Source organism: Lucilia sericata, unplaced genomic scaffold (assembly GCF_015586225.1).
Source record: "Lucilia sericata isolate MDLA Ls3-8-SP2 unplaced genomic scaffold, ASM1558622v1 Contig000069F_arrow, whole genome shotgun sequence".
In the NCBI taxonomy this organism is placed as follows: Eukaryota; Metazoa; Arthropoda; class Insecta; order Diptera; family Calliphoridae; genus Lucilia; species Lucilia sericata.
The window spans coordinates 621,659-649,402 of record NW_023994103.1 but is presented as its reverse complement, the minus strand read 5'-3'; the positions used below and the strand labels follow the sequence as shown (position 1 = coordinate 649,402).

The 27,744-nt window shown below is 30.6% G+C and overlaps 2 protein-coding genes across 2 annotated transcripts in view; both read right to left on the bottom strand.

Annotated features, from left to right (window-relative positions):
• Window positions 1-1,652: 1,652 nt before the first annotated feature.
• Window positions 1,653-14,013, bottom strand: LOC119616371 (eIF-2-alpha kinase GCN2). The gene is made up of 7 exons (XM_037972728.1): window positions 13,571-14,013; window positions 13,317-13,498; window positions 6,057-7,190; window positions 4,676-5,993; window positions 2,452-4,323; window positions 2,206-2,375; window positions 1,653-2,135 (listed from the first exon to the last, which is right to left on the bottom strand). The coding sequence occupies exons 1-7, from the start codon at window positions 13,625-13,627 to the stop codon at window positions 2,009-2,011; spliced, it is 4,860 nt and encodes a 1,619-aa protein (XP_037828656.1). The 5' UTR covers window positions 13,628-14,013; the 3' UTR covers window positions 1,653-2,008.
• Window positions 14,014-18,631: 4,618 nt separating this feature from the next.
• The window catches only part of LOC119616372 (Y+L amino acid transporter 2), a 33,660-nt gene continuing 24,547 nt past the window's right edge, over window positions 18,632-27,744 (bottom strand). Inside the window, exons 3-10 of the mRNA XM_037972729.1 lie at window positions 27,138-27,384; window positions 23,650-23,723; window positions 23,411-23,556; window positions 21,965-22,179; window positions 21,669-21,898; window positions 21,330-21,582; window positions 21,109-21,170; window positions 18,632-18,750 (exon numbers count right to left, since the gene is read on the bottom strand). Of these exons, the coding sequence (XP_037828657.1) occupies window positions 18,748-18,750; window positions 21,109-21,170; window positions 21,330-21,582; window positions 21,669-21,898; window positions 21,965-22,179; window positions 23,411-23,556; window positions 23,650-23,723; window positions 27,138-27,384 (1,230 nt within the window). The 3' untranslated portion in view covers window positions 18,632-18,747. The remainder of the gene's footprint in view (window positions 18,751-21,108; window positions 21,171-21,329; window positions 21,583-21,668; window positions 21,899-21,964; window positions 22,180-23,410; window positions 23,557-23,649; window positions 23,724-27,137; window positions 27,385-27,744) is intronic.

Below are 27,744 nucleotides of genomic sequence, written 5' to 3'. Positions count from 1 at the left end.
TATTTTTTTAGAAATTTTATAAATAAATTTTGGCTCCATTCGAAAATATTTGAAATATTTTATTTTATGCCTTAAAAGTAAAAATAATAGAATAAGTTAAGAAAAAGTAATAAATTTGATATTTTATTCTAAAAAAGGAAACGGAAATAAAAACGAAACAAGTTAAAGAGAAAGTTTTCGAATAACTTTTTAAAATTTTCGATTAAATTCAAATTTTATCGACAAGTTTCTAAATTTTGACAATTTTGTAATTTTCTAATATATAATAACATTTTCAAACATTTAAATTTATCGAAAAAAAATTTTAAAATTATGAAACAAATATGAATAAATTTGAAGATGGAATATATATAAAAATTTTGAACATTTAAAAAAGAAAAAATTTCAATATTTTCAAAGAAAAAATTTTGAATATTTTAAAAATAATTAATTAGGAAATAATTAGAAATTTTTCAAATAAATTTTTAAAAATTTTGAATATTTTCGAATAAGTTTCAAAATTTAAATAAATTAAATTATTGTTAAATAAATTTGAAGATTTTTTGAAAAATATTTGGAACAATTTTTAACATTTTCAAATACATATTGAAACATAATTAAAAATTTTCGAAAATTTTATAAATTATTTAAATAAAATTTTAAAATAATGAAATAAATTTTATTATTTTTAAATAATCTTGAAAATTTATAAAAGTTTTCGAACATTTTGCAATTAATTTCAAAATTTTCTAATAAATTTTAAAATTATAAAATAAAAAAATGTTTCAAAAATGTTCGAAAAAATTTGAAAATTTTTGTAATAAATAAATTCCGATAAATTAGAAAATTATCGTATAACTAAAAAAATAATTAAATATTTTCGAATAAATACATCGAATAAATCTAACTATAATAGAAAAAAATTCACCATTTTCGAATAAATTTGAAAATTATCTCATATATTTGAAGAATTTCGTATAAATACTAAAATGTTCTTATAATTTTGAAAATTTTCTCATAAGTTTTTAAATTTTGAAGATATTCGAATATTTTCGAAGAAATTTACAAATTTTCGAATAATTTTAAAAATACATAATTTTTAAATTTTTGAATAAATTTGAACATTTTCAGTTAAGTTCGAACATTATTGTATAAATTCAAACATTTTCCAAAAAATTTTAAGATTTTCAATAAAATTGAACATAATTTTTAAAATATTTTGATGACTTTTAACATTTCTGGAAAAAAAAAAAAAAAATTAAAAAAAATTGACAATTTTCGAATACATTTTCAGTTAAGTTCGAACATTATCGTATAAATTCAAACATTTTCCAATAAATTTTAAGATTTTCAATAAAATTGAATATAACTTTTAAAATATTTTATGACTTTTAACATTTCTGAAAAAAAAAAATTAAAAAAAAATCGACAATTTTCGAATAATTTAAAATTTAATAATTTAACATTAATTTTAAAATAATCGAATAATATTCAAAATTTTCGAATTAATATACATTTAAAAATTTTTGTTTAAATTCTATAATTTTCGAAAATTTTTAAATATTTCAACATTTTTGAAAAATATTTAATTTTGGATAAAATCAAAAATTTTGAAATAATTTAAAAAAATATCAAATAAAAAAAAATTCGAATCTACATTCGAAAATTTTTTCTTTCATCTTTCTTTAATCAGTAATTCGTATTTTTATTAAAAATTTCAAAATTACAATTCTCCATTCGTTTTTATTCGCATTTCTTCTCTCATATTAAAAAATTTAACAAATAACAATTACACTTGTTATATCAAAACCGTTAATAATTCTTTTCGAATTTAAATTCTTCCATAAATTATAATGAAATATTACGACTTAAACATTTAGATAGGAAGCATTTTTAATAATATTGAACTGAAAATAAAATAAAACATAAATCTCTTAAATCTCTCTCGGGTTCATTATATGTTTGTTTACTGCTTTCCTGTTCTCACAATTTCGAATTGATTCCAACCCATTCTGCGTGCTGGCTTTATTCAGATTATGACACGATAATATGAATCGGTTATACTATATAAGGCCACTATAGTTATTTTAGCATCTGTTAAATAATCAACAATTTCATCACATATTTCGGTGATATAACGGCGGTGTTTGGGAAATCTGTAAAGAGGGAAATAATTAATAATTAAATTCTCTATTAAAATATTTTTCAAGAAAAAAAATACTTTACCTATCTATAACCGTATTAATTTCCTGGTCAGTCTCTTTATGTCCAATACCACGCGGATTTATGGCACCCACTATAGCATTTAGGGTGGAATGCGATAATTCTACTACCAACACCACAATGCTTTCATTTCGTACAAATTGTGCCAAAGTCGATGACATTTGCTGTGTGACCTAAAAAGTTTTTAAAGTAAAGTTTTAATAACAAAAAATTAAGCAAATTAACTCAGGAGAAATCTTTCAAACCTACCTGATTTTCTAAACGTCTTCGATAATTGGCCGTCATTTTATCGTGTGTCAAAAACTGAACCTGAACATTTGGCAAATTACTCAAACTACTCGAATTATAGGTATTCTTAATACTCGTACTCGAAGCAGAAGTACTCAGACCATAATCCCCTCTACCACTGCCACAATTACCTCCTCCACCACCACTGCCATAGCTACCACCATAATAACTTGAATTGGCTGGTTGTGAATAAATCTCATTTGTAGAACTTAAAGACACATCCGAAGAACGAGGCATTTTTTGTATGAAATCCACTAGTTCAGTACGTGTTACATGTCTCTCTTGAAAACGTTCACGCTCCCAAGAGCGTATACGTAATGCTCCATTTTCGGCTACCAGAATAACATGATTTGCACCCAATTTTGCCAGATCTTGAGGTTCATCACTGTTACCGGTAATGGATTCTAGGAAACTGCAACGTATGCCCGCCGACCATAGCAAACGCATAATGTAAGTGACATCCTTTAAGGGTGGTCGTGAACCACTAACACACACTCCCACATCTATGGTGCGGCATTTTTGTGAATCTTCCGAAAAGATGGCAGCCACTAATTTGTCGAGCGAAAACGATAAGCCAGCACCACTTATACCACGATTTGGTAAATTAGGATTAAAACCTTGTGCTTGTTTTTGAAATTCCATTAGCATGCTGTCATAACGTTCTCCCACCGCTAAAACAGAAGGTCTAGAGGTACGATTAGGTTTTAAGTCTGCAATCATTTGCCAGACTATACCTCCGGAAGTGGCACGTTCAAAACTTATGGGTAAGCCGGCAAAAATGTGTATGGGACATTTAACACCCAAACTTTGTGCCAACAAAACTATGGATTCCATTTCTCTAAGAGCTCCCTTAGCCAAAGAAGCAGCCTCTCCTTTGCCACGCACCAAAGATTTCAAAGAAGAATCATCGGCACTGTTTTTGCCACTCATTTGGAAGGTGGCCAGCAATAAATCTATTACAGCAGTAGCTGAAGTCCTAGTTTTCTCCATTATAACATTAACACTTGAATAAAATTGGAACTTTGATATTCTGCCCTCTATATAATCCAAAATATTGCCAAATAAATCACCATACATGTCCTTGGGTACATTGCAGTACAATAGAATGGCTCTTAAAAGATTTGTATGATTCATGCGTATCATAACATTCTTTTCCCTAGGATTGGGTATCTCCGAGGCAATTTCATAGGCTAAAGACAAAAGCTCAGCATCTACCAAATGACTGGCTGAATGGGGTGATATTATATCGAAAGCACATTCATAGTTTTGTTTTGGATGGAAGTTGAAGACTTTTTCCTCTCGATAAACACGATCCACACAGTAGCGTCTGATCATATTCACTCCACTCATCGCTATATGGCGGGCAAACTCCGTTCTTAAATCACTGGGCAACACCACTACACAACCGGAATGGGTCATAAGGCGCACATGATTAACCCAATTGTTGGTATGTCTGGTTAGGGGCGATAATAGTGGTGTGTCCACTTCTATGGCTCCATGTTTACGAAACAGAGATACTATTTTTCCCTTAACAAACTCTATTAGCGGACTGAGTGTTACCAGACTGTCTAGTACGATGGGCGTATTCCAAGATTTCATGGCACGACTACCACCCATGTGGTAGGTATGTTCAAGTATTTCATCACTTTCCTGTTGCAAACAGCGAGCAACAATATGTTTGTAGGCTTTACTCTGAGGATTAGCCAGAGCATTTTTTAGCATTTCTTGTAATTCACTAGCCTCCAGTTGAGCGGGCGGTACAAGATCTGAAGCTAAAAGTTCTTCGGCTGTAGGTCGTTGAGCAGGATCGTGATTTAAAAGCCAGCGTATAAGCTGAAAAGAGGAAAAGGATATAATTAGTATGAAATTGCGGTCTCGGGGGAGGATCTGAAATGTTTGGATTATGCATTATTCGACTCCACTAGTCTATAGTGTAGACTATACTAAACAATAGACTCGCTTATGGACTTAAACATTATATGTACTCGACTATAGACTAAACAATATACTCGACTATAAACTACACTATAAACTAGATTATAGACTGAACTATATACTGGACTAGACTATAGACTATACATAAGACTAGACAATAGAAAGTGGAGGAATCTCTGGGAGATGTTTTGATAACTTGAAATTCTAACTAATAATAGATTTTCTCCTTCTTTCCGTTTTCACTTCTTACCTTTACAGTCTTTTCGTATTTATTATTTTTCAGCATATTCTCCGGGAAGTTAATACTGGCACTTCTTAAATTTATAATAGTTTCCGCTCTTTCCATGCCCGTACCAAATGGTGGATTACACATTTCAAATAATATAATGCCCAAGGTATACATATCAACTTTTTGATTATAGGTCGATTTTGAAGCATTACCCGTCAATTCAGGAGCCACATATAAAGTAGTGCCAACTTTTCCCGTACCCGTGCCATCTTCCGTTGATGTTATGTGTGAATTATGATTGTGATTATGTTGTTCGGAATTGGCTTGTAAGGCCAAAAAACTAGTGGTGGCTAAGCCAAAATCTCCAATTTTTATTTGATCATGAGAATCTAAAAATATATTAACCGGTTTCAAATCACGATGTATAATGCCCTGTTGATGTATGTGAGAGAGACCTTCGGCTATCTCACGAAATAGACGCCATAAACGATCGGAATTCTGATAAAGATTATCATCGATGGCGGTGCGTAAAGTGCATTTTTCACAAAATTCCATTTGTATGTACATAATTTGTATTAATGGTTTAGGCGAGCTAACTTTGGAGGATAATTCTGAACCATTTTCATCGTCATCATCTTCATCATATACAGCTACCTCACCATTGGAATCAACAAACTCAATACCGTCTGAATCGGAGTCGTCTAAGTGAGGCAAATAACTATTCCATAAACTGCTAGAGTCAGTTTCAGTTTCGGCACCATTTAAAGCCACCTGCGGAGATTTTGGCCTTTTTACACTGTCATGATGACTTACGGACCAGTCGCCCGACATTAATTCATCCATTTCTTTAATATCGGCATCACTGCAGCTTTCTATCCAACTATTGAAGTAACGTACGACATTTTCATGATTTAAACGTGATAGTAATTCCACTTCTCGAGTCATTTTTTTGTACAGCTGCCTACTGCGAGCCGGCAGGGGAATACGTTTAATGGCATACTCCCGGTTATCTAGAATGTTGCGTACTTTTAGCACATCTCCAAAGGCGCCTTTACCCAAATACATAAGTACTTCGAATTCAGTGCGTAAACGTGATTGCGAAGATGGCAGTGAGGGTATAGTGAATGGTGCTATGCTTTGTGGGGTGGAAGGTACTGCTAAAGCTCTTTGTTTTGGATTAAGAGAAACTGCAGCCTGAGAGGTTTTATATTGATTAGGATGACCGGATAAGGCTAAAGTTAAATGTTGATTTTCTTTATCTTCAGCCGTGAATAAAGAGCTACGCAGAAATGGATGTTCCAGTAGTTCAGAGGCAGAGAGTGTGCGATCAGAATTGCATCTGTAATTTAAAAATTTGGAAATGTTATTAAAATGTTATAAAAATATTATTTAAAAATCTTACTTATCCACAAAGTCGCGCATTTCGAAGGTAGGTGTGTTCATAAGACTCTCCACTAAAGCTCCCAGGGCCGGCAAATCTCCTTGGGTAGATCTCTGACCCGAACCGCCTATCAGTTCTAGTAAATTGGGTACTATAGAAAAATCCGTAACTCTTATAGTGCCAGTATTATCCATAAATACCGTAGAGTCTAGAAGATGGCTATGTGACACTCCTTTATTGTGTAGAAACACTAAAGCATCTATTACTCCCTTTGCCACACCTCTTACACCATCCATACACCAACCCAGCGAGGAAGAAATGCTAAAAACACTAGTGCCCAATACAAAATCCTGTACCAAGTAAACCAACAGGCCCTCCTTACGTTTGATGCACAAAACACATTCATATTGTATGAGATTCTTATGATTCAATTGTGATAAACTGGCTACTTGTTTCTCAATGGAGGCTATGACATCATCCACACGATGATTACCGGAACATTTGGGTTCCGAAGACAACCAGAAACATTTGCCGGAGCCATTGCCACAGTGTTGTTCAATTTGCGAATACTTTATATTCCATTCCGTAATATACAATAATTGACCCGTGTCCATATCAATGCCATTATAAGCAATGCAGCCCTTTTGTGAATGACCCATACAACAACCCCTTCTAATTTGCCGGCCCACTTTATGGAAGTATAAAGTTTCACTACTTTTATGCTCCACACATTTGGAGGGATAGATATGTCCCCGGTAGAAGGGTGAAGAACTTTCTGAACTTTCCGATGAACTGGCATGACGATTTGATTCACTCATACTTCGTCTGGGTTCACGACGTTTTGCTTCAGATTTAAACATTTCCTTGCGTCTTTCTACTTCATCCAAAAGATTTTGCCGTTCTTTGTGTTCCCTTTGCATCTTTAAATCCAAAAGTTCTTGTTCCCTTTGCTGTTTTTGCTGTAACATTTCATCATAGAACGAGCCGCGGGGTGGTTTGTTGTATTTTAGCAGGAAGGCTTGCACTGTTTGGGCCAATTCGTAGATCATTACCTCTCCACGCAATTCATTAGATTGCTGCTGTAGCTGTTGTAACAACTCTTCGATAAGTTGGTCGGAAATGCCTTTAGTTTCTTCGAGAGAAATTTTTGGGGCGCTAGAGGATAAAAAGGAATAAGGTATAAATTAAAACATAAGGATTTGTTTATAGAGTATTTATTATTACATATTTTCATAAAATTTCATTCCCAAAAATGTTAACATATTGTTGTTGTTTTTTTTTGTTTTTTTTTTTGTTTACATTAAAACATAAACAAAAATTACGGTTATAAATTTGTATTGGTATTGCCAACTTTATAAAATGAGTATGCCCACTTTCGTATTAGAAAATACCCATAATAATGGTAAGTTCGTTTTGATTAGTTTAAATTTTTATTGGTTCATTAAATTTTATAATTTTAGCATATTTAAGTTATATATTTAATTAAAAATAATAAAAATATAAATAAAAGCAAATAATTTTAAATTTATAGCCCAGAAAAATTAGTCGAAATAACGAGTAAACCGGGAAGTTTAAGATAGCTAAATAAAAGTTTGTACAGAACTTCGTCTTGAGATCCCAATTAGGGGAATAAAAGTTATTATTGATCCCGTATGCGTAAAGCGAGATATCGGAGGTCAAAGGTCGTAGAAATCCTTTCGTTTAAATGAGTATGCCCACTTTCGTATTAGAAAATACCCATAATAATAATAATAAGTTCGTTATTGATTAGTTTAAATTTTTATTGGTTCAATAAATTTTATAATTTTAGCATATTTAAGTTATATATTTAATTAAAAATAATAAAAATATAAATAAAAGCAAATAGAAATCCTTTCGTTTATTATTCATCCCACAAGTTTTTATGTTATTAAAATTTCTGTACAGAATTAAATTTCTTATATTTTGAATGAAGATAATTTTTGTTGTAACAAGCCTTTTTCGACCTGCAGTGCTATGTTCAAATGTGAATATTTATAACACTAATATAGATTTTATGTGAACTTTTATTTCAATCATTACTGTGAACAGATGCTAATAATCGTTTATTAATATGTATATTTTTCTGAAAATTTTCTTTGATGATGTCTGTCTACCCTAAAATTACTGTAGGGTCAGTAGGTGAATGAAAATTGATAAAAAATTAGTTTTTAGAGAACTATTTCTACCAAATTTTATTAAAATCAAAAAGATTATATCTTATTATTTTTGTATATTATTAGGTCTGATAAATAATTCTGCGATTGTGTAGATTAAATTATTAATTATTGTTTTAAAATTATATTCATATCGGAAGTTTTAAAATAATATTCATATCGGAAGTTTTGAATAGAATAGACTATGGGTCCAAGGGCGTTTCTAAGATAAAATGTGTAACAAAAAGTAGAGAGCAGGATTATGACATATCGGTTTTAAAATTATGTATAGATTTAAAAAATTAGTGCAATGAAAAAATTATGTTCTATACAATTCTCTATAGAAATTCCAAGCATTCAACAACATACTTTTCAATGACTTCTAAATTACGTCTGCATTTCTAAGAAGGACTCTAGTAATATCCAAAGTAAATTAATAAAGTAGCGTCACGAGTTGTTGTACAACAAACGTCTACAAAAACCACAGGCAATTTGTTTTTGTTCGAAATACTCACTGGTCAAAATTTGTTTACAAAAATGAACCAATAATTAATGGAAAATATGGCATTATTGTTGTACTTTCCAAAAATATGTTGTTATTTATATTTAAAGTCACAGAGTTTTCTTTATTTTTTAAAAATTAGAACATTTTTAAAAATATTATACACTTAAAATACACTTTTTCACATTAAATACAACAAATTACTCAGAAATTTGTACAAAAGCAAGCGTTAAAATGAAAACAAATATGGCAACATAAACATTTTTGACAAGTAAGTCCACAAATAGCAAGTTTAAAAAAAATAGTCAGCTGTTCAAATGAGTCTACTTTATAAATTTACTTTGGTAATATCTAACAAATAATATATTGAACTTTGTTTTTAAAACAAACGATTTTTTTTTTTGTGAAAACTAATAATAGACAGAGTGGACGTATCCTCGTAGGCATTTTTTTCTCAGAAACAAAACTACTTAACTCCCTATTTGCCAGCGATAGTAGTAAGTACTTACCTAACTCCCTATTTGTAAGCGAGCGTGGTAAGTACTCGCCTCGAATGTCATCCCCGTGTTAAAATAATGACTTTAAATGCTATCGTGTAAGTAAATTTATGGATTACAATATATTATCTGAACATGTAATCTCTAAGCGTGCACGATATTTTTGGTAAATATTAATTCCTTAGTAATATTAAAAAGATGCTATGGGCTAATTTTCATTTAGCTATCTAAATTTTCTGGGCTTAAATAACATTTAAAATAATAAATATTTAAAAAAATAATATGTTATTTTGTAAAAAAAAATATAAAGAAAATAACTTAAAAAAATCTGATTAATCATTTCCTCTATCTAAACTAGTCATTCACACATTTCCGTTTCCTTAACTTTCCACATCCAATTAACAAATAAACACCAGCCTTGGCAACCCTTTTATCTCTCACAGTCTCTTTTTATTTTAGTATGTATGCAATTATTTGCAAATCTCTTTCTTTATTAGTTCCTTTTAGTCGTTCAACAAGTGCGTATGTTACTTAAGTAAAGTGTCCGCGTTTAAATAAATTAAATTGTTTTAAGTGGTAGTATTGTGTTAATAAATTAAAGCAAATTAATAACAAGTGTTTATTTAATAAGTTTTTAATAGAATTAAGTTAAAAAATTTACAGGTATCATGAAAATAATAGTTTAAATTCCAATTAGAAAATTCCTTTAATATTCACATATTTAGTGTGGCGTTATGTTAGTTAAAATGGCCGTTACAATAGCAACACAATTTGTCTAGTTAGAGTAGGTGTGAGTGTTTGTGTGTGTTAGTGGTTAGAGAAGTCTCAAAAATAAGTTAAGCCGGCGGAGCACCCTTTTTCAAGGTTAAATGCAATTTTATGCTTGTTGCAAGTTGTCAAGGTTAGTTTTAGAGGTTATGTTTTTTTTTATGGATTTTTGTTGTTGTTGTTGTGAGTTAGTTAAGTAAGGGGAGTAAGTTAAAAAGGTGAGTTGTAGGAAAGTAAATGTGTTGAAGTAAAAGAGGGGAATTAATGTGCTTTGTAAGGGAAATAAAATAGCAGAAAGTTTTATTTAATTAATAAGAAAGTAATTATTGAAAAAATAAATTTGGGTAAAATTAATAAAATAAAAAATTAATAATAAAATATATTTAAAAGTTAAAAATAGTCGAAAAACCTTAAATAAAATATGAATCAGGACAATTTTATAATAAATTCTGTATATTAATTAAAATTGAAAAAAAGTTATTTTGCTGTATTAATAAATTAATTAAAATTAAAATCTATATAAATTAATAAGGTTGGTTTCGTAACTATTTCGCTTTCGTGAGTATCGTTAATAACGGTAACGGTTATAAGAGATTGGTCAAAATGCTGCATTTTTTAACATTTAGTACATTGTGTTTTATTTAAAAAATTTCAAAATTTTATACTCAAAATTAAAAGTTGGACAATTAATAGTTCTAATACACATTTCATATTATTTGCTGACCACTTTGTTTGTCTGCCAGTTCGTCTGTCTCTCAGCTTGTCTGTCTACCTATTAATTCAAAATATATGTATGTATATCTGTTCGAATTTATATTCAGCATGTCAACCAGTCTGCGTATCCCTTTGTATGAAGAATCTCTTTCTGACCCGATTTAGTAATGTTCCATCCTACTGTCTAGATGTCTCTTGACATTCTGTCTGTTTATCAGTCTGTCTGGTTGTCAGTCTATTCCGTTTTTATATCTATACCTACTTCTGTCAATCCGATCACTAGTCTTTCTGTTCGTCAGTCTGCTCTTTTATCTGCACATCTGTCCGTCTGTCCATCTAAACCTTCTGTTCCGACTTTCTATCTAGATTTATGTCAGTCTGTAAGCCTGAATATCGTCTGTCTGTATATACACTCAAAATCTTTTTCAAACTGTTTGTCAGTATGTAAGTCTCTCCGTCTGTAAGTATTCCATTGACTGAAAATCTCTTTTTGAGCTTTTGTATGTTCCGTCCGACTATTTAGATGTCAATTTGTTACAGGTCATCTAAGACTCATTATCAAATGGAATTTCGTTTCCGTTCTTCTATAGAAATTTCTGTTACTTTATCACTCAGACTGGCTGACTATCCGGTTGTCCGAAGGTATTTCTGTTGGTCCAACTGCCATTTATCTGCATGTCTAAGACAGTAATGTTATCTAAAAACACTACTACTTTCGATACTGAGGGAAAAAACGACATCTATAATACATCTAAGACAAGTTCGATTGAAATCGTTTAATAGACGCCAAGCGTAAAATATGAAATGTCTATTCGTCTATCAGTCTGTCTGCATTTCAAACCAAAAATCCGATTAAGTAATGTTTTGTTTACCTATATGTACCTCACAGTCTGTAGGTCTTTCAAAGACAGTTTTTATTAATGTTCCGTCCGATTATCTTGATGTCACTTTGTTATTCTGTCTGTGAATCAGTCGGCCCTGTCTGTGTGTGTGTCTGTGTGTCCGTATTTCCCATTTCTCTTCCCGTTTGTCTGTCATCCTTGTGGTCTGTCCGCCTATCCGCATGTCTGTATTGGCCGACAAAATAATGTTCCGTCCGTCCATCTGCCTATTTTTTATCCGTCTCGCACTTTGAGCCTATATACTACTGTACCGACAAACTAATGTTTCACTTTGAATCTATGTAGTACTGTTCCGTTGGTCTATCAAGATTTACATTTGTCACTATTTTTCAGTAAACTGCCTTTATGACCATTTGAAGGTCACTATATAAAATTTTCAGTTTGATACTGTGTCTGTCAACTAGTTCGCCTGTTTGTCTATATGTCCGTATATCTCTTTATCTGTATGTTTTCGGTTTGTATAATTTTCTGAGCCAAATTGTCTGCCTGCCCTTCTGGTTGTCTGTCCGTTTATATGTATGTATATAGTAGCCGACTGAATAATGTTCCGTCCATACGTATCTGTCGTATTGTCTCTATCTGTCCTTCTTGTTGTCTGTCTCTAAATCTGTTGGTCTGTCTATCGACTTACACTTTAAGCTTATTTAATAATGTTCCATTGTTCTGTATATATTTATGTTTGTCACCTTGTTTGCAGTGAACTGGCTGTCTGTCTGTCCGTTTAGAATTGGTGCAAATTTTAAATTTTTACAACAATTTCTAAGCCGATTTAGTAATATTCCTTCTATATGTCGGACTGTCTATCGACTGAGAACCTCCGACCATTTTTCGTTTTTCTATCTAGAATGCTATCTATCAATTTAAACACTCTATCAAACAACTGATATCAAATTTTAAGACAATTCAATGAAACTTGGGGCATAATTTCACTTATCTTTTGCTAAATACTCGCCATCAAATAGGAATTCAAAGTAAAAAATTTATTTGAGACCAAATAGGTTTCCTTAATTAATTTTTCCTTTTTGGCTGAATAAGGTGCAGTATTTTGAATTTTCTCAGTAACTCTAACGGTAACGGTAAATTACTACGAAACGGTTTAAAAGAAAAATGTTCGATCGGTATCCAATCTAAAATAACAAAACCTATAATAACAAAATAAAAATCTCTCAACAATATTCGAGATAAAATGTATAAGGTAAGTTTTACTTAATAAACTATTTATATAGACATTGAAGATATCCAGTTCTAAAAATCATTTAAATTTCTTAAGTTTTACTAGATCTTCTAATTAGATTTATTTAATTATAATAATTTTCTATACTATTGATTACAATACTATTTAAAAAACTAATTAAAAATTTGTTCATCACAGTATAAACTTAACTATAAAAAATTAAAAATAAACTTTTGATTTTTTTTATTAAAAAAAAAAAAAATTGCGTCTTGAATTTTAATAATTTTTAGATAAACACCGCATCTTTTTTTCACTGCTTACACAGAAACAATTTTGAAAACAAATAATTATTTTATATAAATTGTCTAGCAGCGGTCTATACGAATGTATGAATCAAAACAAACCAAATATCACTTCCAAAACAAATAATATAATATTTACAAACGACCTAAAAATAAAACAAACCGAAAGAAACCTACAAATAAAATATATACACACACTCCAACAACAACAACCGATAAAAGATAAATAATATTACATTGGTACTTACATTTTTGGATATTTCGAGGGACATACGACATGTAGTTTTGTTTTAACATATGCTTCTGTTAAACCATTCGATGAATCCCTTAACGGTGTCAATTCAATGCGTATATCTGTGGGTTTCCATTGTGAGGGTGTAGCACTGCTATTGTAGGGACGTAAATCTTCCACATCATTACCGAATATTGACTAGAAAACACATTTATTTTTATCTCGCTTTCAAATACAAAAATAAAATTAATTAAAATCTTTTTCTTCTACCTTTATAACCTCCAATTCTTGTGTTTGTCTTTCTCGAAAGGATTCTTTAGTTGTCATTTTGTTTTGTTCGAGTTAATTTTCAATAATTATGAAATAAATTAAACTAATTTCCAAAAACTAATAATTCCTGTTTATGACAAATCGCCTAGATTTGTTAATAGCTGCTCCTGCTGCTGTTTTTGTGACAGCTGTTGCCTCGTTCAGCACAAAAATGTTCATCACTTTTTACTCTAAATTGGTTTCCTTAAATTGTTAACAAATTTGTTAAAAACTTTTCCATAAACTTTTAACACAATATATTCTTTTTTATTTTTTGTAGTTTTTACAATTATATCGCTGGTTTTTATTATAAAAAAATTCAATTATAAAAAGCGGAAAATTAGTTTTCCACGCGTAGTAGTTTCTGCAAAAACTTTTTCCAAAATATACAAAAAAAAGTTCTTTTTTTCTCTCCTACAAGTGTCAAAATTATCAGCCGCTTATTGTTATTCTTTTTTATTTTCTTCGTTTTGTTTTGATTTTACTTTTCTCCTGTTTTTTGTTGTATAACAACTCTGCTAAGTGGTGAGTATATGTGGTGGTGAGTTTATGTTAAAATTGAGTTGCCAGAAAATATGTTATTTTTTAACGGGTCTATTAAACTTAAATTATTTTTTGTTTATATTGAAGACAAGTGATACGTTTTGAAATCTTCTGCACTGCACAAATTTGCTAACAGTACGGTCATGGTCAGCAACGTTCGGGTAATTTTACCTTTAATTAAGATTCGGCAGAGCCGAATTTAGCACTGAATAAAATAAAATCTTTATTTTCATATTGAATTGTACACAATAAATGTTTTATAAATTTCTTATATTTAGAAACAAAGATTAAACAGCATAGTTTATAAGAAAAAGCGTCAGTAATAAATATTATAATTAGTAGTTAAATTATTTCTTAGTCGATTAAGCCTTGTGCGCACGCAGATAATTCGATGAAATTTGGCACATGCTCATTTTTTCGACCCAATGAAAAATGGTTAAAATGGTAACCCCGAGTAAAGCTTTTGAGATCATAATTATGTTAAATGTTCTCTATCTCTACACAAATTGGCATAACGTGGATTTATATAAGTCTAAATTGTGCTCCCGATTTTCGTTGTGATTGGTCCATATCTTACCCTTGCCTCCATACGAAGTCCCCTTCAGAAAATGGCTTGAAGGTCAAAATTCACTTATAAACACTAGTATCACGATGAAATTCTGCACAAATAACTTTAATGTAAACGTAAATCCCTCTACAAAAATGTATAAGGATAGGCCCATATTTACCCTTGCCCCCATATAACCCCTTCGTTTTTGTCAAATAATCCACGTTGGTCCACATGTTTTAAAACAAATCGTTTTTGTCAAATTGTATCATAATACTAAAATATTTAAATGATTTATTGATAATAAACTAATGGTGGTTATATAGCGGTTGGAGCAAATTATGAACCGTTCTACATGAAATTTTGTAGATGGATTTTGAATCTAATAAAACATGTCGGATTTCACCGCTAAGTGAAAGCCTTAAGGTCATTTTCTGTAGGTGACCTTATATGTACATAAATATGTTAAAATCAATTTTCTGAAGGACCCATATAGGTATGTATTTGTGAGATACATATGTACATATTCCCAGCAAAAACATTTTATGAATTTTACTTACTCAACAAATTACCTTTCAATGACTACATACCGTCTGCATTGCTTAAAAGGGGTCTAGTAATGTATTACATATAATATATTATGTAAGTACCTTTTAGCTTTGACATATTGTTTGAACTTTGTTTTAAACACAAACGAAGCATAGAAACATATATTTTGTTTTGTTGGCTAGTTATTAACAAAACAAAATCTAGGTCAGTTATAGACCAATCCTCATAAAATTCTGAATGAAGAATTATAATAAAAAACTTTTTTTATGCCGAATACAACGATGGGGACCTTATATGGGGGTAGGGTCAATTATGTACCGATCTTCATTAAATTTAATTTACATTTTGGCTCATTTTTGTACCTGTATTTTGAAGACAGTAATGGACGTTAAAGTCATTTTCTGAAAGGGACCTTATATGGGGGATAGGGACAATTATGGACCGATCCCCAAAAAATTTGGTAGAGATATTTTGGCTCGTATAGAATTATTTATGTCGAATTTCATTGCTATACTCGTATTTTTGAAACAGTTATGACTGCCAAAACTCTTTTTCAGGGGGCCATTTGTATGGGGGCTATGCGAAATAGTGGACCGATAACGCCCAGTTGTAATACCAAACAAACCAAATTTTAGCTTTGTAGCTGTTTCCGTTCGAACTCCATCGTGCTTTCAACAGACAGACGGACATGGCTAAATCGTCTTAGAATTTAATAAGGACCCAGAATATATATACTTTTTTGGGTCTAAGACCAATATTTCGACGTATTACAAACCGAGTGACAAAACCAACCAACCCCCCGTCTTTTTTGATGGTGGGTATAAAAATATATATGTATAGACACAGTGGACGTATTTTCGTAGTCAATTTGTTTCTCTCTGAAACAAAACTACTTACTTAACTCCCTATTTGCAGGCGATCGTAGTAAGTACATACTTACCTAACTCCCTATTTGTAAGGAGAGTAGTAACTACTTGCCTCCAATGCCAACCCCGTTTTATAATGCTTTTGTGTTTGCAAATTTTAGCATTTTAACCCCTTACTTTTCAATATAAGTTTATTCTGGGTTTATATATGGGGAATTTCGTGACAAGTGACCTAGATTTTAAAATCTATGTCTTCCGATTTGGATGAAATTTGCACCAAGGTTAATACTATGGGATACTTAGTAGGCCAAACACAAAATTTTCAGTTCTATTGGTCAATAACTGCCGGAGGTAGAGGGTGTTAAAGTTGAACATTTTGGTTATACAGAGTTTTATTCAAATAAGTGTAACTCCAATTGTTCAAAGAGTTCAAAAAGCTATATAGTCATTGTTTCAAAAAAAAATTTTTTTTATATTTTTAAATTTGTTTTTGAAATTCCTTTTTTTGCTCAGAATAAAGCTTAGAAAATTTCCTTTAAGGGCTTTTTAGTCCCATAATGGTCCCATATTATCAAAAAATTATAATATACACAGAGGGAAAAAGATGTATACACGCCTGGTACCAAATTGACACCAAAGAGTTTATAATTTTTCAATAACATCCGTTGTCAAAGTATATACACACGTACGAAAACACTATGTCGCAACGTTGTCAACATTGCAACAATTCGTTGTCGAAATCTAAACTTTTTACACATCCGTTGTCTAAATGTTCACAAACGTGGTAAGCTTACTATTGGCAACGGATTGTTTGTCAATACCACGTTTGTTAACATTTAGACAACGGATATGTATAAAATTAAGATTTCGACAACGAATTGTTGCAATGTTGTCAACATTACATAGTGTTATCGTACGTATGTATATACAATTTGGTACCAGGCGTGTATATTTCCTTTTCCCTCTGGGTATGTAATACAAATTTTTGGTTCATTTACTGCTTATCATTCTATTCCACATTTTGTTTAAGAAATAAAACTACTTTATATACTTTTGGTCTATTAATTTATTGTTTCTTTTAAATAAATGATCAACTTAATACATTTATAAAGTTTTTTTTCTTTTTGATTAAATCAAATTAATAATAATAATTTCGGTATACAGTTTACAAATTAAAATTGAAGAAAAAAATTAAGAAAATAGTTTATGCATATGTATAATAAATTGCAATTATAATATTATGATTTTTTCTTTAAATTATTTACTTTATTTTTTTTTCTTGAGTATATAATACAATTTATATAGAGAGTAGTAATAATTATATTATTGTCAACAATTCTTATTTTCCCATACAATACGAGTAGTAATTTATGATTTTCAATATTTAGTACATAAATTGAATTTGAATTTAATAATAAAAAAACTCAATACAAATGCTTTCTATGGAAAGCTATATAAAATGCTTGTTATGATGATTTAATAATAAATTCACATTTAATAATAATATTTTATATATATTTTTTTTTATAAAAAAAGAAGAAAAACATTTACATAAAATGCCAAGCAACGTAACGTAATAATACATACTAATAATTGAGTAAAGTTATCTTAGTTCTGGATATTTAACTGTTATTTCAAAACAAAATGTAAAGCATATTTTAAGGGGCTTAATGATTCCCTAAAAGTATGCTTTAAGTTTGTTGAGATGTAAACTTTTTTCGAGAATTTAAATTACCCAGAACTTGAGATTTCCTTTATATTTTTGTTTATATGTAAATATTTATGTTTATTTATGTGTTTATTATTATTTTGTTTAAATATAATCTCAAAATTAATATTTTTTTTATTTGTTTCTTTAACAATTTAATACATTTATTAATAATAATAATTGTTTTCTAATGAATTAAACAATAACTAATATTTTTCATCAATTTCATCAAGGTAACTCGGTTTTTTTATTAAGGATATGTGTTGGGTGTATTTTGTAATAATTCAAATGTTTATGAGAAATAAATAAAATCTATTCTTCGTCTATTGTTTAATTACAATACTATCTCGCTAGAGGGGAAGTTTAAAACATTTTTGTTGTTGTTTTTTTTTTGTATCTCTGTATGAATTGTTTAAAATATTGGCAGTTTATTCAAAAATATATTCGTTTATACATATATAGTTTTCTCTTTATTATTAACTACTACAATTCACTTTTCTTTCACTTATAGAAAGTTTAAACAACCTAAACTTATAAACAAAATCAAGTATTTCTCAACTTAAACAATTGAGTGTTTAATAGGGGTCATGGAACTGGAACTGGGTTTATTGTTTGTAGGGGATGTTACTTTTCTTAAGGATTTCTTGTGTTACTTTTTACTACAACTATAAAAAAACTTAAATTTTAAATCATTCACAAAATAAAAAGCCTTAAACAATGTATTGTTTTTTGTTTTTCTTTTAAATATACTTTTCGTTAACATAAAATTCTTTAAATGCCATTTTGTTAATATTTCAAAGCAGTTTTTCACTTTTTTGGATTCTTCATATTTTTTTGTTGAAACTTTTTTTGTTTTGTTTTTACACCTGAGCTGGTTTAGTCTTGCCAAGAACCATTAGTACTTTCTGCAAAAACCTTGTGAGACTTACTGCGAATGAAAAGGAATGGAAATTTTTGTAAAGAATTAGTAATAATTTTAATATAGTTTAGTAGTTTAATAACTAAATTTTTATTATTAGACATGCCTCAATCTAATTTTAAAAAGTTTGACTTAAGCCGGGCTTTCGTAAACATAATAATCAGAAAAACATTGCTGTTCGTCACTATCTCGTTTCTTAATCGTTTTAGTTGTGAGAGTTGCAGGAATCTGTGATATACTAAAGTCTAAGGTCCATTCTGTGTATTAGACTACTGACTTTTGTGTATTGAGTAGACTATTGATTAATATATTGAGATATAGGGAATGGTCTATTGACTAGTCCATGGACTAGTCTATTGACTGTTCTATGGACTAGTCTATTAACTAGTCAATGGACTACTCTATAAACTAGTCTATTGACTAGTTTATGGACAAGTCTATTGAGCAGTCTTTTTTGTTTCGTCACCAATTTTTTTTATTTTATGTTGCTGGTCGGCGCCGTTACATTGTGTTTAGGGTGTATGTGGAAACCCGGCTTTGGTCAATACATAAATCTACTAAAAACATTTGAATTCCTTTAAAAAATTTTGTACAATAAACAATTAATCTAGATACTTAGTTTTTACTGAAAATTTAGTTAGTTTTAAGGGTAATAGAATTAGTTTGTTTAAAGTGGCCCCGAACTGTTAAACATTTAGTTAGGCCGGATTATTTCATATGAAATACATGATTTTCTCATCCGTTTCGACTTCCCGCAATTGAAATTCGTAGAGTGTTTCACAGAAAACTTCAATGATCCGCTCGGTTTTACGTTTAATACTCAGATATTGATAAAAATTATTTTAAATATGTTGTAAAATAAAAAGAAAATATAGTAAAAATTCAGATATCTGGATATAACAGAGGTTAAATCTTTATTTTAAAGTCTACAGATTGGACTTTTAGATGATATTACAAAACTTATAAATAAAGTTGTCTTCGCGCTGTTATAACGTCTCAAATATGACATATATCTCGAAAACTTGATCTGATGGAGAAATTTGGATGCCAGATTCGGATTTAATGCAGATCAATCCTTTAAAAAATTAAACATTCATCTCTGGATTAGGATTTTTTTTTAAATTTTATTTTAATAAGATAGTTCGTCGTTTGATTCATAAATGCAATGTCGAATACTTTTGTTTTGTAAGTCTGGCACACTGAGATAAAGACAGATCAGAATATATGTATGTTATTGATCTTCACTAAACCAAAAGTCTTTGACCATACTAGACCGATGAGGATCACAAAATTGAATTGATCTTGCCTATCCTAATCTTAAGAAGCTGAGAGCTACGTTGATTTTACAAAAAATCGTTCAAATGAAGAAAATATCGAATTGTTTATAGTTCAACATATAGATCATTTTCCATAAGTAACTTTTGTATGTTTGACACAAACATAAGTTGTTCACTTTCATGATTCAGGCTTTTTCCTTAACCTGAAAAATTGTGAAAACAAATACTGTGTTCATTTTTTGTTTTCGAAATCGGGTAAATTTATTGTATTTTTTCTCTTTGAAATGAATTCTATAAGAAGACTTATTTGATCACGTATGTATGTGTTAATTCGTCCCTTCTTTTTATTGAGCAATACGTTCACACTATATGTCCAAGAGAGAATATGTTTTTTAGCTCAACTAAGTTCTGATCGCGTTTCGATTGCTTGACTCAGAGCTGTAATTGCATTTCATAAGACTTATTCTTTGGGTACATGAGGATTGTAACATAAAGTATTCCAGAAGCGATGGATAACTTTCATGAATTGAATTAAAAATCTATAGTATAGTGAACTCTGGAAAATAATAGGTATAGAATTCGAAGTATATAATCTACTGTTGTAACCTTTGACCTTTACATATGTAGGTATATACATATGTAAGTATAATTTGTCGGATTTATAGGTTTGAGCCAAAACTATTATATTGTAACATTGTTCCCGAAAACGTTTATCTAAAAATCGTAAAATTTATACCAGACCAGGGCTTTTGATTTTATAAAATTTTTAAATTAAACATAATTTTTTCTTTCTACACACACTTATACATACACAATGGATACAAATAAAGGTTGTGCAAATAAAACATTTTTTATAAAAAGGTGCATTCAAACTTAAATTGAGCAGGCATAGTATTAAATAGAAAATAAATCTAAGAAAACTTAAAATTAAATTAGTAAAGAAAATAAAACTGTCATATTAATAAAGTTCTACGGATAAACACCAAACAATAGATTCAATAATATATTAAAATTTCCATTAAAACCCTATTAATATGACAGAAAAAAGGGAAAAGGAGTTAAATAAAATGAAAAAAATTCAAATAAAAACCTTTGAGGAACTTTTGGGTCGGACAACCATCATCATTTTTTGTAAAGCTTGAGTAAATCCACCTATAAAAATAAGTTCAATGAATGGGTTAGGATTTTCGAAATTATAAATAGACATTTAAAATAATAAATAAAAGTACAAGATTTTATAAAAAGCTTGGTGATTATTATGATTTGATTAAATATATAATAGATTTTTTCCGCCACATTTATATAACTTACCCATAGTTTTTTGGAACCAGATGGGTTTATTTTTCCACGCAATAAATACCAAATAGACGGGTATACTAGTTAAGATCATTAAAATACCATAGCCAGTTTCAACGGGGCTGGCATACATGGGTACAACGGTAACGAAAATGGTAGCAATCAAATAGACAATGGGGAAGACCAAAGGTACGCGAATTGGACGGGGTAGATTGGGTTGAGCCCAACGTAACCAGGGCAAACATAAGACAGCAACACCAATACTTAACTGTTGAAAGTAATAAGAATAAAGGGTTTATAATGAAGGATGTTTTTTTGTTTTCAATTTAAAAAGTTTTAATTTAAATTACTTACCCAAGTGGCGAAACCAACATAATTGATCAAAGCAAATATGTCCGAGACCGTCAAGTACAACATGGACAACAGAGCCATGGCCAAAACAGCGGGTGTAGGTGTAAAACGTTGTATTTGAATCATAGTTAAAATTTCAGGCATTTGACCCTCATTGGCACCAGCATAGAACAAACGTGACGAAGTCAATAAAATACCATTAACAGCACCAAAAGTTGAGAGGGCCACAAATACTAGAGTACGAAATTTGTTATTGAAATAAAATTATATTTATAAGGTTTAGTGATTAGTATTCTTACCGGGAATGGTCCAAGCAATTACACCAAAAGCTCTTTCGGCATAGGTTACAGCTACAGCTTGAGAACCTAAAACTTCTTCGGGCGACAGCAAGGTATAGAATGAGACATTAGCCAAGACATAGACAACAGTAACAAGAGTACATGAAATGGCAATAGCACGTGGCAAATTCTTAACGGGATCTTTAAGCTCTTCAATGATGAAATTCAAATAGTTCCTAAAGGAGAAATAGAGCAAAATTAGTTTTAAAGAGTTCAAACGGTGTATGATTTAAAAGTTTAAGGACATAGGGTACTTATCAAACCTAAGTTTAAAACAACAAAAAGTTTAAAGTAAGACATATCCCTTCAAAACCCCATCGCTATTGGTCAGACAATATAAGAATGATGTGACAAGGTTGGGTCGTCTGTCTGACATCTGGTTAGTTTGGATGTCTTCGCATGGCGTTTACTGTAACAATAATCAGCAGATGAGTTTTCTAGAACGGAATCCCCAGTGCGATTTTTGTTGCAATTTCATTGGTGTCTATTTAAAACGGTCTATCAGTGGTTCCGTTAGGAAAACATGCAAGTAAACTAAGCTTCCTCTTCTATGTATACTGTCACAGTTACCATGACAAGGAAAAGGAAGAGACAGTCTTCGACCTTCTTGTGAATGCCTTGATCTACACTACAATATATACTACCTAGGTGAGTAATCTGGGTCTAGACTTAATGACCTACTGAGATATTTCACGGCCACAGGCTGGATCTGGTACTAAACATCTCACGAGCGGTCTACACGGAATCTCATCGACTCTACATGACTGTTTGCGCGTAATGAACTACCACAATGTATTCGTCATGGGCTTGTCTTCAATGAAAAAACGGTTTTACAACCTTCTCCACGAATATCCTGTCCTTGCTCCCAAAAGAAATTCATAGATTCCTTGGCAACAAAACTTAATCTAGCATTGTTTGGTTTTATGGTTCTATACTTAATGACCTACTGGATATATCATACGGATACAGGTTTGATCTAATAGTATATATCTAACGAGTTGTATGATCCTGTCAAAACAGAGTCCATTTGACTCTACTTGACTGTTGGGAGCAGTGAACTACCACGACAACCAACCAAGAGTGCCATAACCAATTTTATATGTTTCTTTAAGAAAAGTTTTCTAAAAATATAAATTAAATTATCACTATATTCCTTTGGGAGATAATTCGATATAATTAAATCTTGGCCATATCATTCACCAATTTAATAAATTTAATGCTTTTCTGTCATTTTCATGTCTTATTTTTTGCGTATCCTTGTCGTATTTTCAGTAGCAAATAGTAAATCCTATTATTTCTTCCTAAAACAATTTGTTGTTTCATAAAATCTCACACATTACCAAAGAGCTCAACCATCAGCATGATGGTAGCAACAAATGGTTATTAAATTACTCATTGACAACTTACCATCCGTTATACGCAAACAGCCCGGAATAAAATGATAATGCCAGTGATGTAACTTTAGTATCTGTATTCTCGAATGTAAAGTATTCTGTATGGCCCAAATACAATTGATATAGACCAGATGCAATGATGATAAACAAGGCCAAAAGCTAATAAGGATAAATAAATAAATGAAAACATATGCAGGGTATTTAATTTAAAATATAATTTTATTAGATGTGTAAATCTTTTATTTAACTTACTTTAGCATATGTGAAGATATCTTGCACAGCGGTAGCCCATTTAACATCCCAACAGTTAACAAATGTTAGGACACCTAAAATAGATAGAGAAAATAACAATTTGATTAAGATTTGTTAAAGGATATTGTAGGAAATCTAATAGTTTATTTTCTTAGCTTTTGTCGGCGAATTTTATTTTAACTTAAAAAATATATTAAAATTCATTTGTTTTAATAAATGATAACGGTCTGATGGACCATTTTCATGCTAACGCTGCCAAGTAAAAATGTGAAAAAAATATTCGCGATTATTCATCGTATAAGAAATATAGATACAATTTTAATCAAAATATATCTACTACATTAACTTTAATCTTATTTCTAAAATTTCTAAGCACTTAAACTTAATTTTAAGACTGAAGGACCATCATTATCATAATAACTCAAAATTGGGACACTTCAAAGTAAATATGATATTTTTGGTTCAGTTATTCTCAAATTTAACTGATAAGGTATTCAAATATATTATATATGTTTGTTTTCCACCATTGAAGTCATCAAGTTTTTCATCAATTTTATTACTATCTCTCGACACTGTCACTATTATATATATTTTATTCTTTCGGGCTATTAAACATGAAATGATTACGATTAAGAAAAATCTTTGTTTAGATTGTATGATGTAAGAATTTTAGCGATTTACATAATTCTGGACTTTAATATAAAAACAAGAAATAATTAAAATTTAAATAACAACAAAAAAAGAGTGGGAAATATACCTAAATGCAGAATTAATAATTACATTTAGTTAGAATATCTAAGTTTATTAACAGTTGTAGGAGAGTTGGTAATTCACCGAAGACGTAACGTTTGTAACAACGTGAAGATATAACGGTTTTTTTTTTTTAATTTGAATGCTGCGAGATGTTTGAGAAAACGAAGCATTTTGGGGTACACCAGGATTTTATTGCCATTACAAATGTTGAACCTAGATTCTTGAGCAGCACAATATGAGAGGACAGGGTTGCATGTCTAGGCGTAATCCCTGATCGAAAACTACAATGGAAACCCCATATAGGGAATAGGACCAAACATATCGGTGTTGTCAGAGTTCCTTCCAGTAGCGAGTGGTGTAGAGGTAACCTACCGTGATAATATACCACCAGATCTTTACAGATGGTTCTAAAATGAACTACGGTGTTGGTTCTGGTGTCTTCTGCGAAGAAGCTGGGGTAGGTATATCCCACTGTCTTCCCAACAACTGTAGTGTCTTTCAGTCTGAAATATTTGCGATAATGTCAACCTGTAGGATACATGACCTCAATATTGGATCTGCTCTTGACATTTTCAACGCCGTTTCAATAGCAACTCCGTTATGTTTTATCAAGAGCAATATCTTCGGATTCTTTCTTCAAAAGGCTGAAAATAGATGGAATAACCTAGACACATGTAAAGAGTCCAAGTTATTGTGGCACCTTATAAACCGAAGTAGGCGGGACATATCGAGGCTGACAGCAGTAATAACAGGACACGGGGTAAAAGGCAAACATGCAAGTCGGATTGGGCTCCCTTTCAACGATCACTGACGGAGTTGCAAAGACAGGGAAAAGGAAGAAACGGTCTTCCATCTCGTCTGTGAATGCCTTGCTCTGGCCGTAAAGAGAAACTGCTTCCATGACAATTACTTCACATCTAAACTTGGTGAGATATCTGGGTTTAGGCTTAAAGATATCCTCAGATTTCACAGGCTTGATCTAATACTATAAATACTACATCTGACGAGTGGAGTGGTCCGGTCAAAACGGAGTCTCTTCGACTCTACTTGACAGTTCGCGTGTAGTGAACTACCACGTTAACCAACCAACCATTCTACTCATTGATTAGACATAAGGCAACAAATGCTTATATAGGTTTTACCGGATGGAGGAATAATATAATAAGACTAAATCTTTTCCATATCCGGTTAAATATCTATGATGACTTGTTCCAAAAATGTTTAAGTTATGTAATTTAAGAAAGAATTTTTGTTTTTGGGGACAATATGATATTCTCACAATTGTTTTTTATTTTGGTTCATATTTCAAACATCAGAGAAATTTTTCTAATATTAATTAACAGGGAAATATTTATTTAATTAAATACACAAATAGAATAATGATTAATCTATAGGTCAAGAACGGAAAATTAAACAATATAATGTAAACAATTTTGTATTGTGTTTAGAAATCATTAGTGATTGGTGATGCTTTTGTCATTTTTACAGATGAAATAATATTAATAATCTTCAGTATGTGATAGGATTCAGGTATGGAAAATTCAATACTATTGTATTGTATCATACTTTAAGTACTTTTTATACCCATACACCACTCTAGTGGGAAGGGTATATTGAGTTTGTGCTGATGTTTGTAAAATACAAAAATATCTTATACCCACCTTAAAGTATACCAATCGGCTTAGAATCGTTTTCTGAGTCAATTAAGCTATGTCTGTCCGTCGGCCTGGCTGTCCATGTAAACCTTGTGTGCAAGGTACAGGTCGCAATTTTCAAGATAATTGGATGAAATTTGGCACACACGCCCAAGGACAAAGTCTATTGAAAATGGTTAAAATCGGTCCATTATTTCACCTAGCCCCCCATACAACAGAACACCCCAAAAAGGGCTTCTGAGCTCATAATTATGTTAAATATACCTGTATATCGATAAAAAGCAGCACAACTAAGTTTTATACTCCTCATTTGAGCCTAGCTCCCATACAAAGTCCACTTCAGAAAATTACTTGAATGTCCAAAATTATTGAATTATAAACACAAATATCGCGATGAAATTCAGCACTAATAAATATTATATAAATATAAATATATTCACAAAACTTTATCGGGCTTGGTCCGATTTGCCCCTAGCCCTCCATATAAAGCCTCTTTCAGAAAATTAGTTTTTCATCCATAAATTGCTTAAATGTAATATTGAAGATAAATGCTTTATTATGAAAAATGAATCACATTTAATATTCATAACTGATGAAGGGTATCATATGGTCGGTCACGCCCGACTATACTTTCCTACTTGTTTATATTATAAATAGATTAGCGAATATACCAATTAATATATATACTAGTTCATGGAGTAATCACGAACCTAGTGCATAGACTTGTCAATAGAATATTCTATAGCTTATAGACTAGTCAATAGACTAATTGACTTCATCATACACTAGTTAATGTACTACTCTATACTATAAATAGTCAATAGGGAAGACCGTAGACAAGTCCATAGATTAGTTTACAGACCAGTCCATAGACCTGTAAATAGTTTATAGTCCAGACAATATATACAAAATTCCGAAAAGTACTTTTCTACTTTTAATCCTTAAAAAGTACTTTTTTGGACAGAGTTAGTATTATTTCAATATTTACATTTTCCATGTCTAAAAGGAAAACTAAACCAATAATAATAAATAATGTCATGATAATAGCAAGAGGTATCTCAAGTTTTTAAATTTACTTACATATACAACATACAGCCAATAATCTGGAAGCATCATCGGGAGGTGTACATTCGGGGAAGAAAGGTTTTAATACGTAAACACTAAATGTTAGAGCTACAATGGCTTGTGAACATGGACGTACTATCATACATTCTATCCATAGACGTATGAAAGCCATAAATGGACCAAATGTTTCCATAATATAAGCATAATCTGCACCAGATTTTGTAATCATTGTACCCAATTCAGCATAACAGTAGGCACCAACCTAAAACAAAAGACCATAGAACTGTACTCGTGAAAATAATCTATAAATTATATAAAAAAAAATTATAATGCGTACATGTGACTTATTATTATAAAATCAATTATATTTATATAAACGATATAAAAATAAATATGCTCAACACGTTTTTTCCCTTTTGAACCATGCGATTGACAGTTGATTTTCATGCTTTTATAAATATTGACACTTCATGTCTTTAAGAGGTTTCTTGTACATACTCGTATTTTTTATTTGTATATTTAATAAAATGCTATAGACAAAAAGGAAATTCATTGTAGTGGCAATAGGGTGGTATTTGGATGTGGGGTAAAGTTTTTATTCGACGATGACAATTTATGAATC

Excerpts from the sequence above, each read along its gene's own strand:
- LOC119616371 (XM_037972728.1), bottom strand. The coding sequence starts at position 13,627 with ATGACAACTAAAGAATCCTTTCGAGAAAGACAAACACAAGAATTGGAG. Across the intron at positions 7,191-13,316 it reads CCCTCGAAATATCCAAAAAT|CGCCCCAAAAATTTCTCTCG; the intron begins GTAAGTACCAAT and ends TTTATCCTCTAG. Across the intron at positions 4,324-4,675 it reads AATACGAAAAGACTGTAAAG|CTTATACGCTGGCTTTTAAA; the intron begins GTAAGAAGTGAA and ends TCCTCTTTTCAG.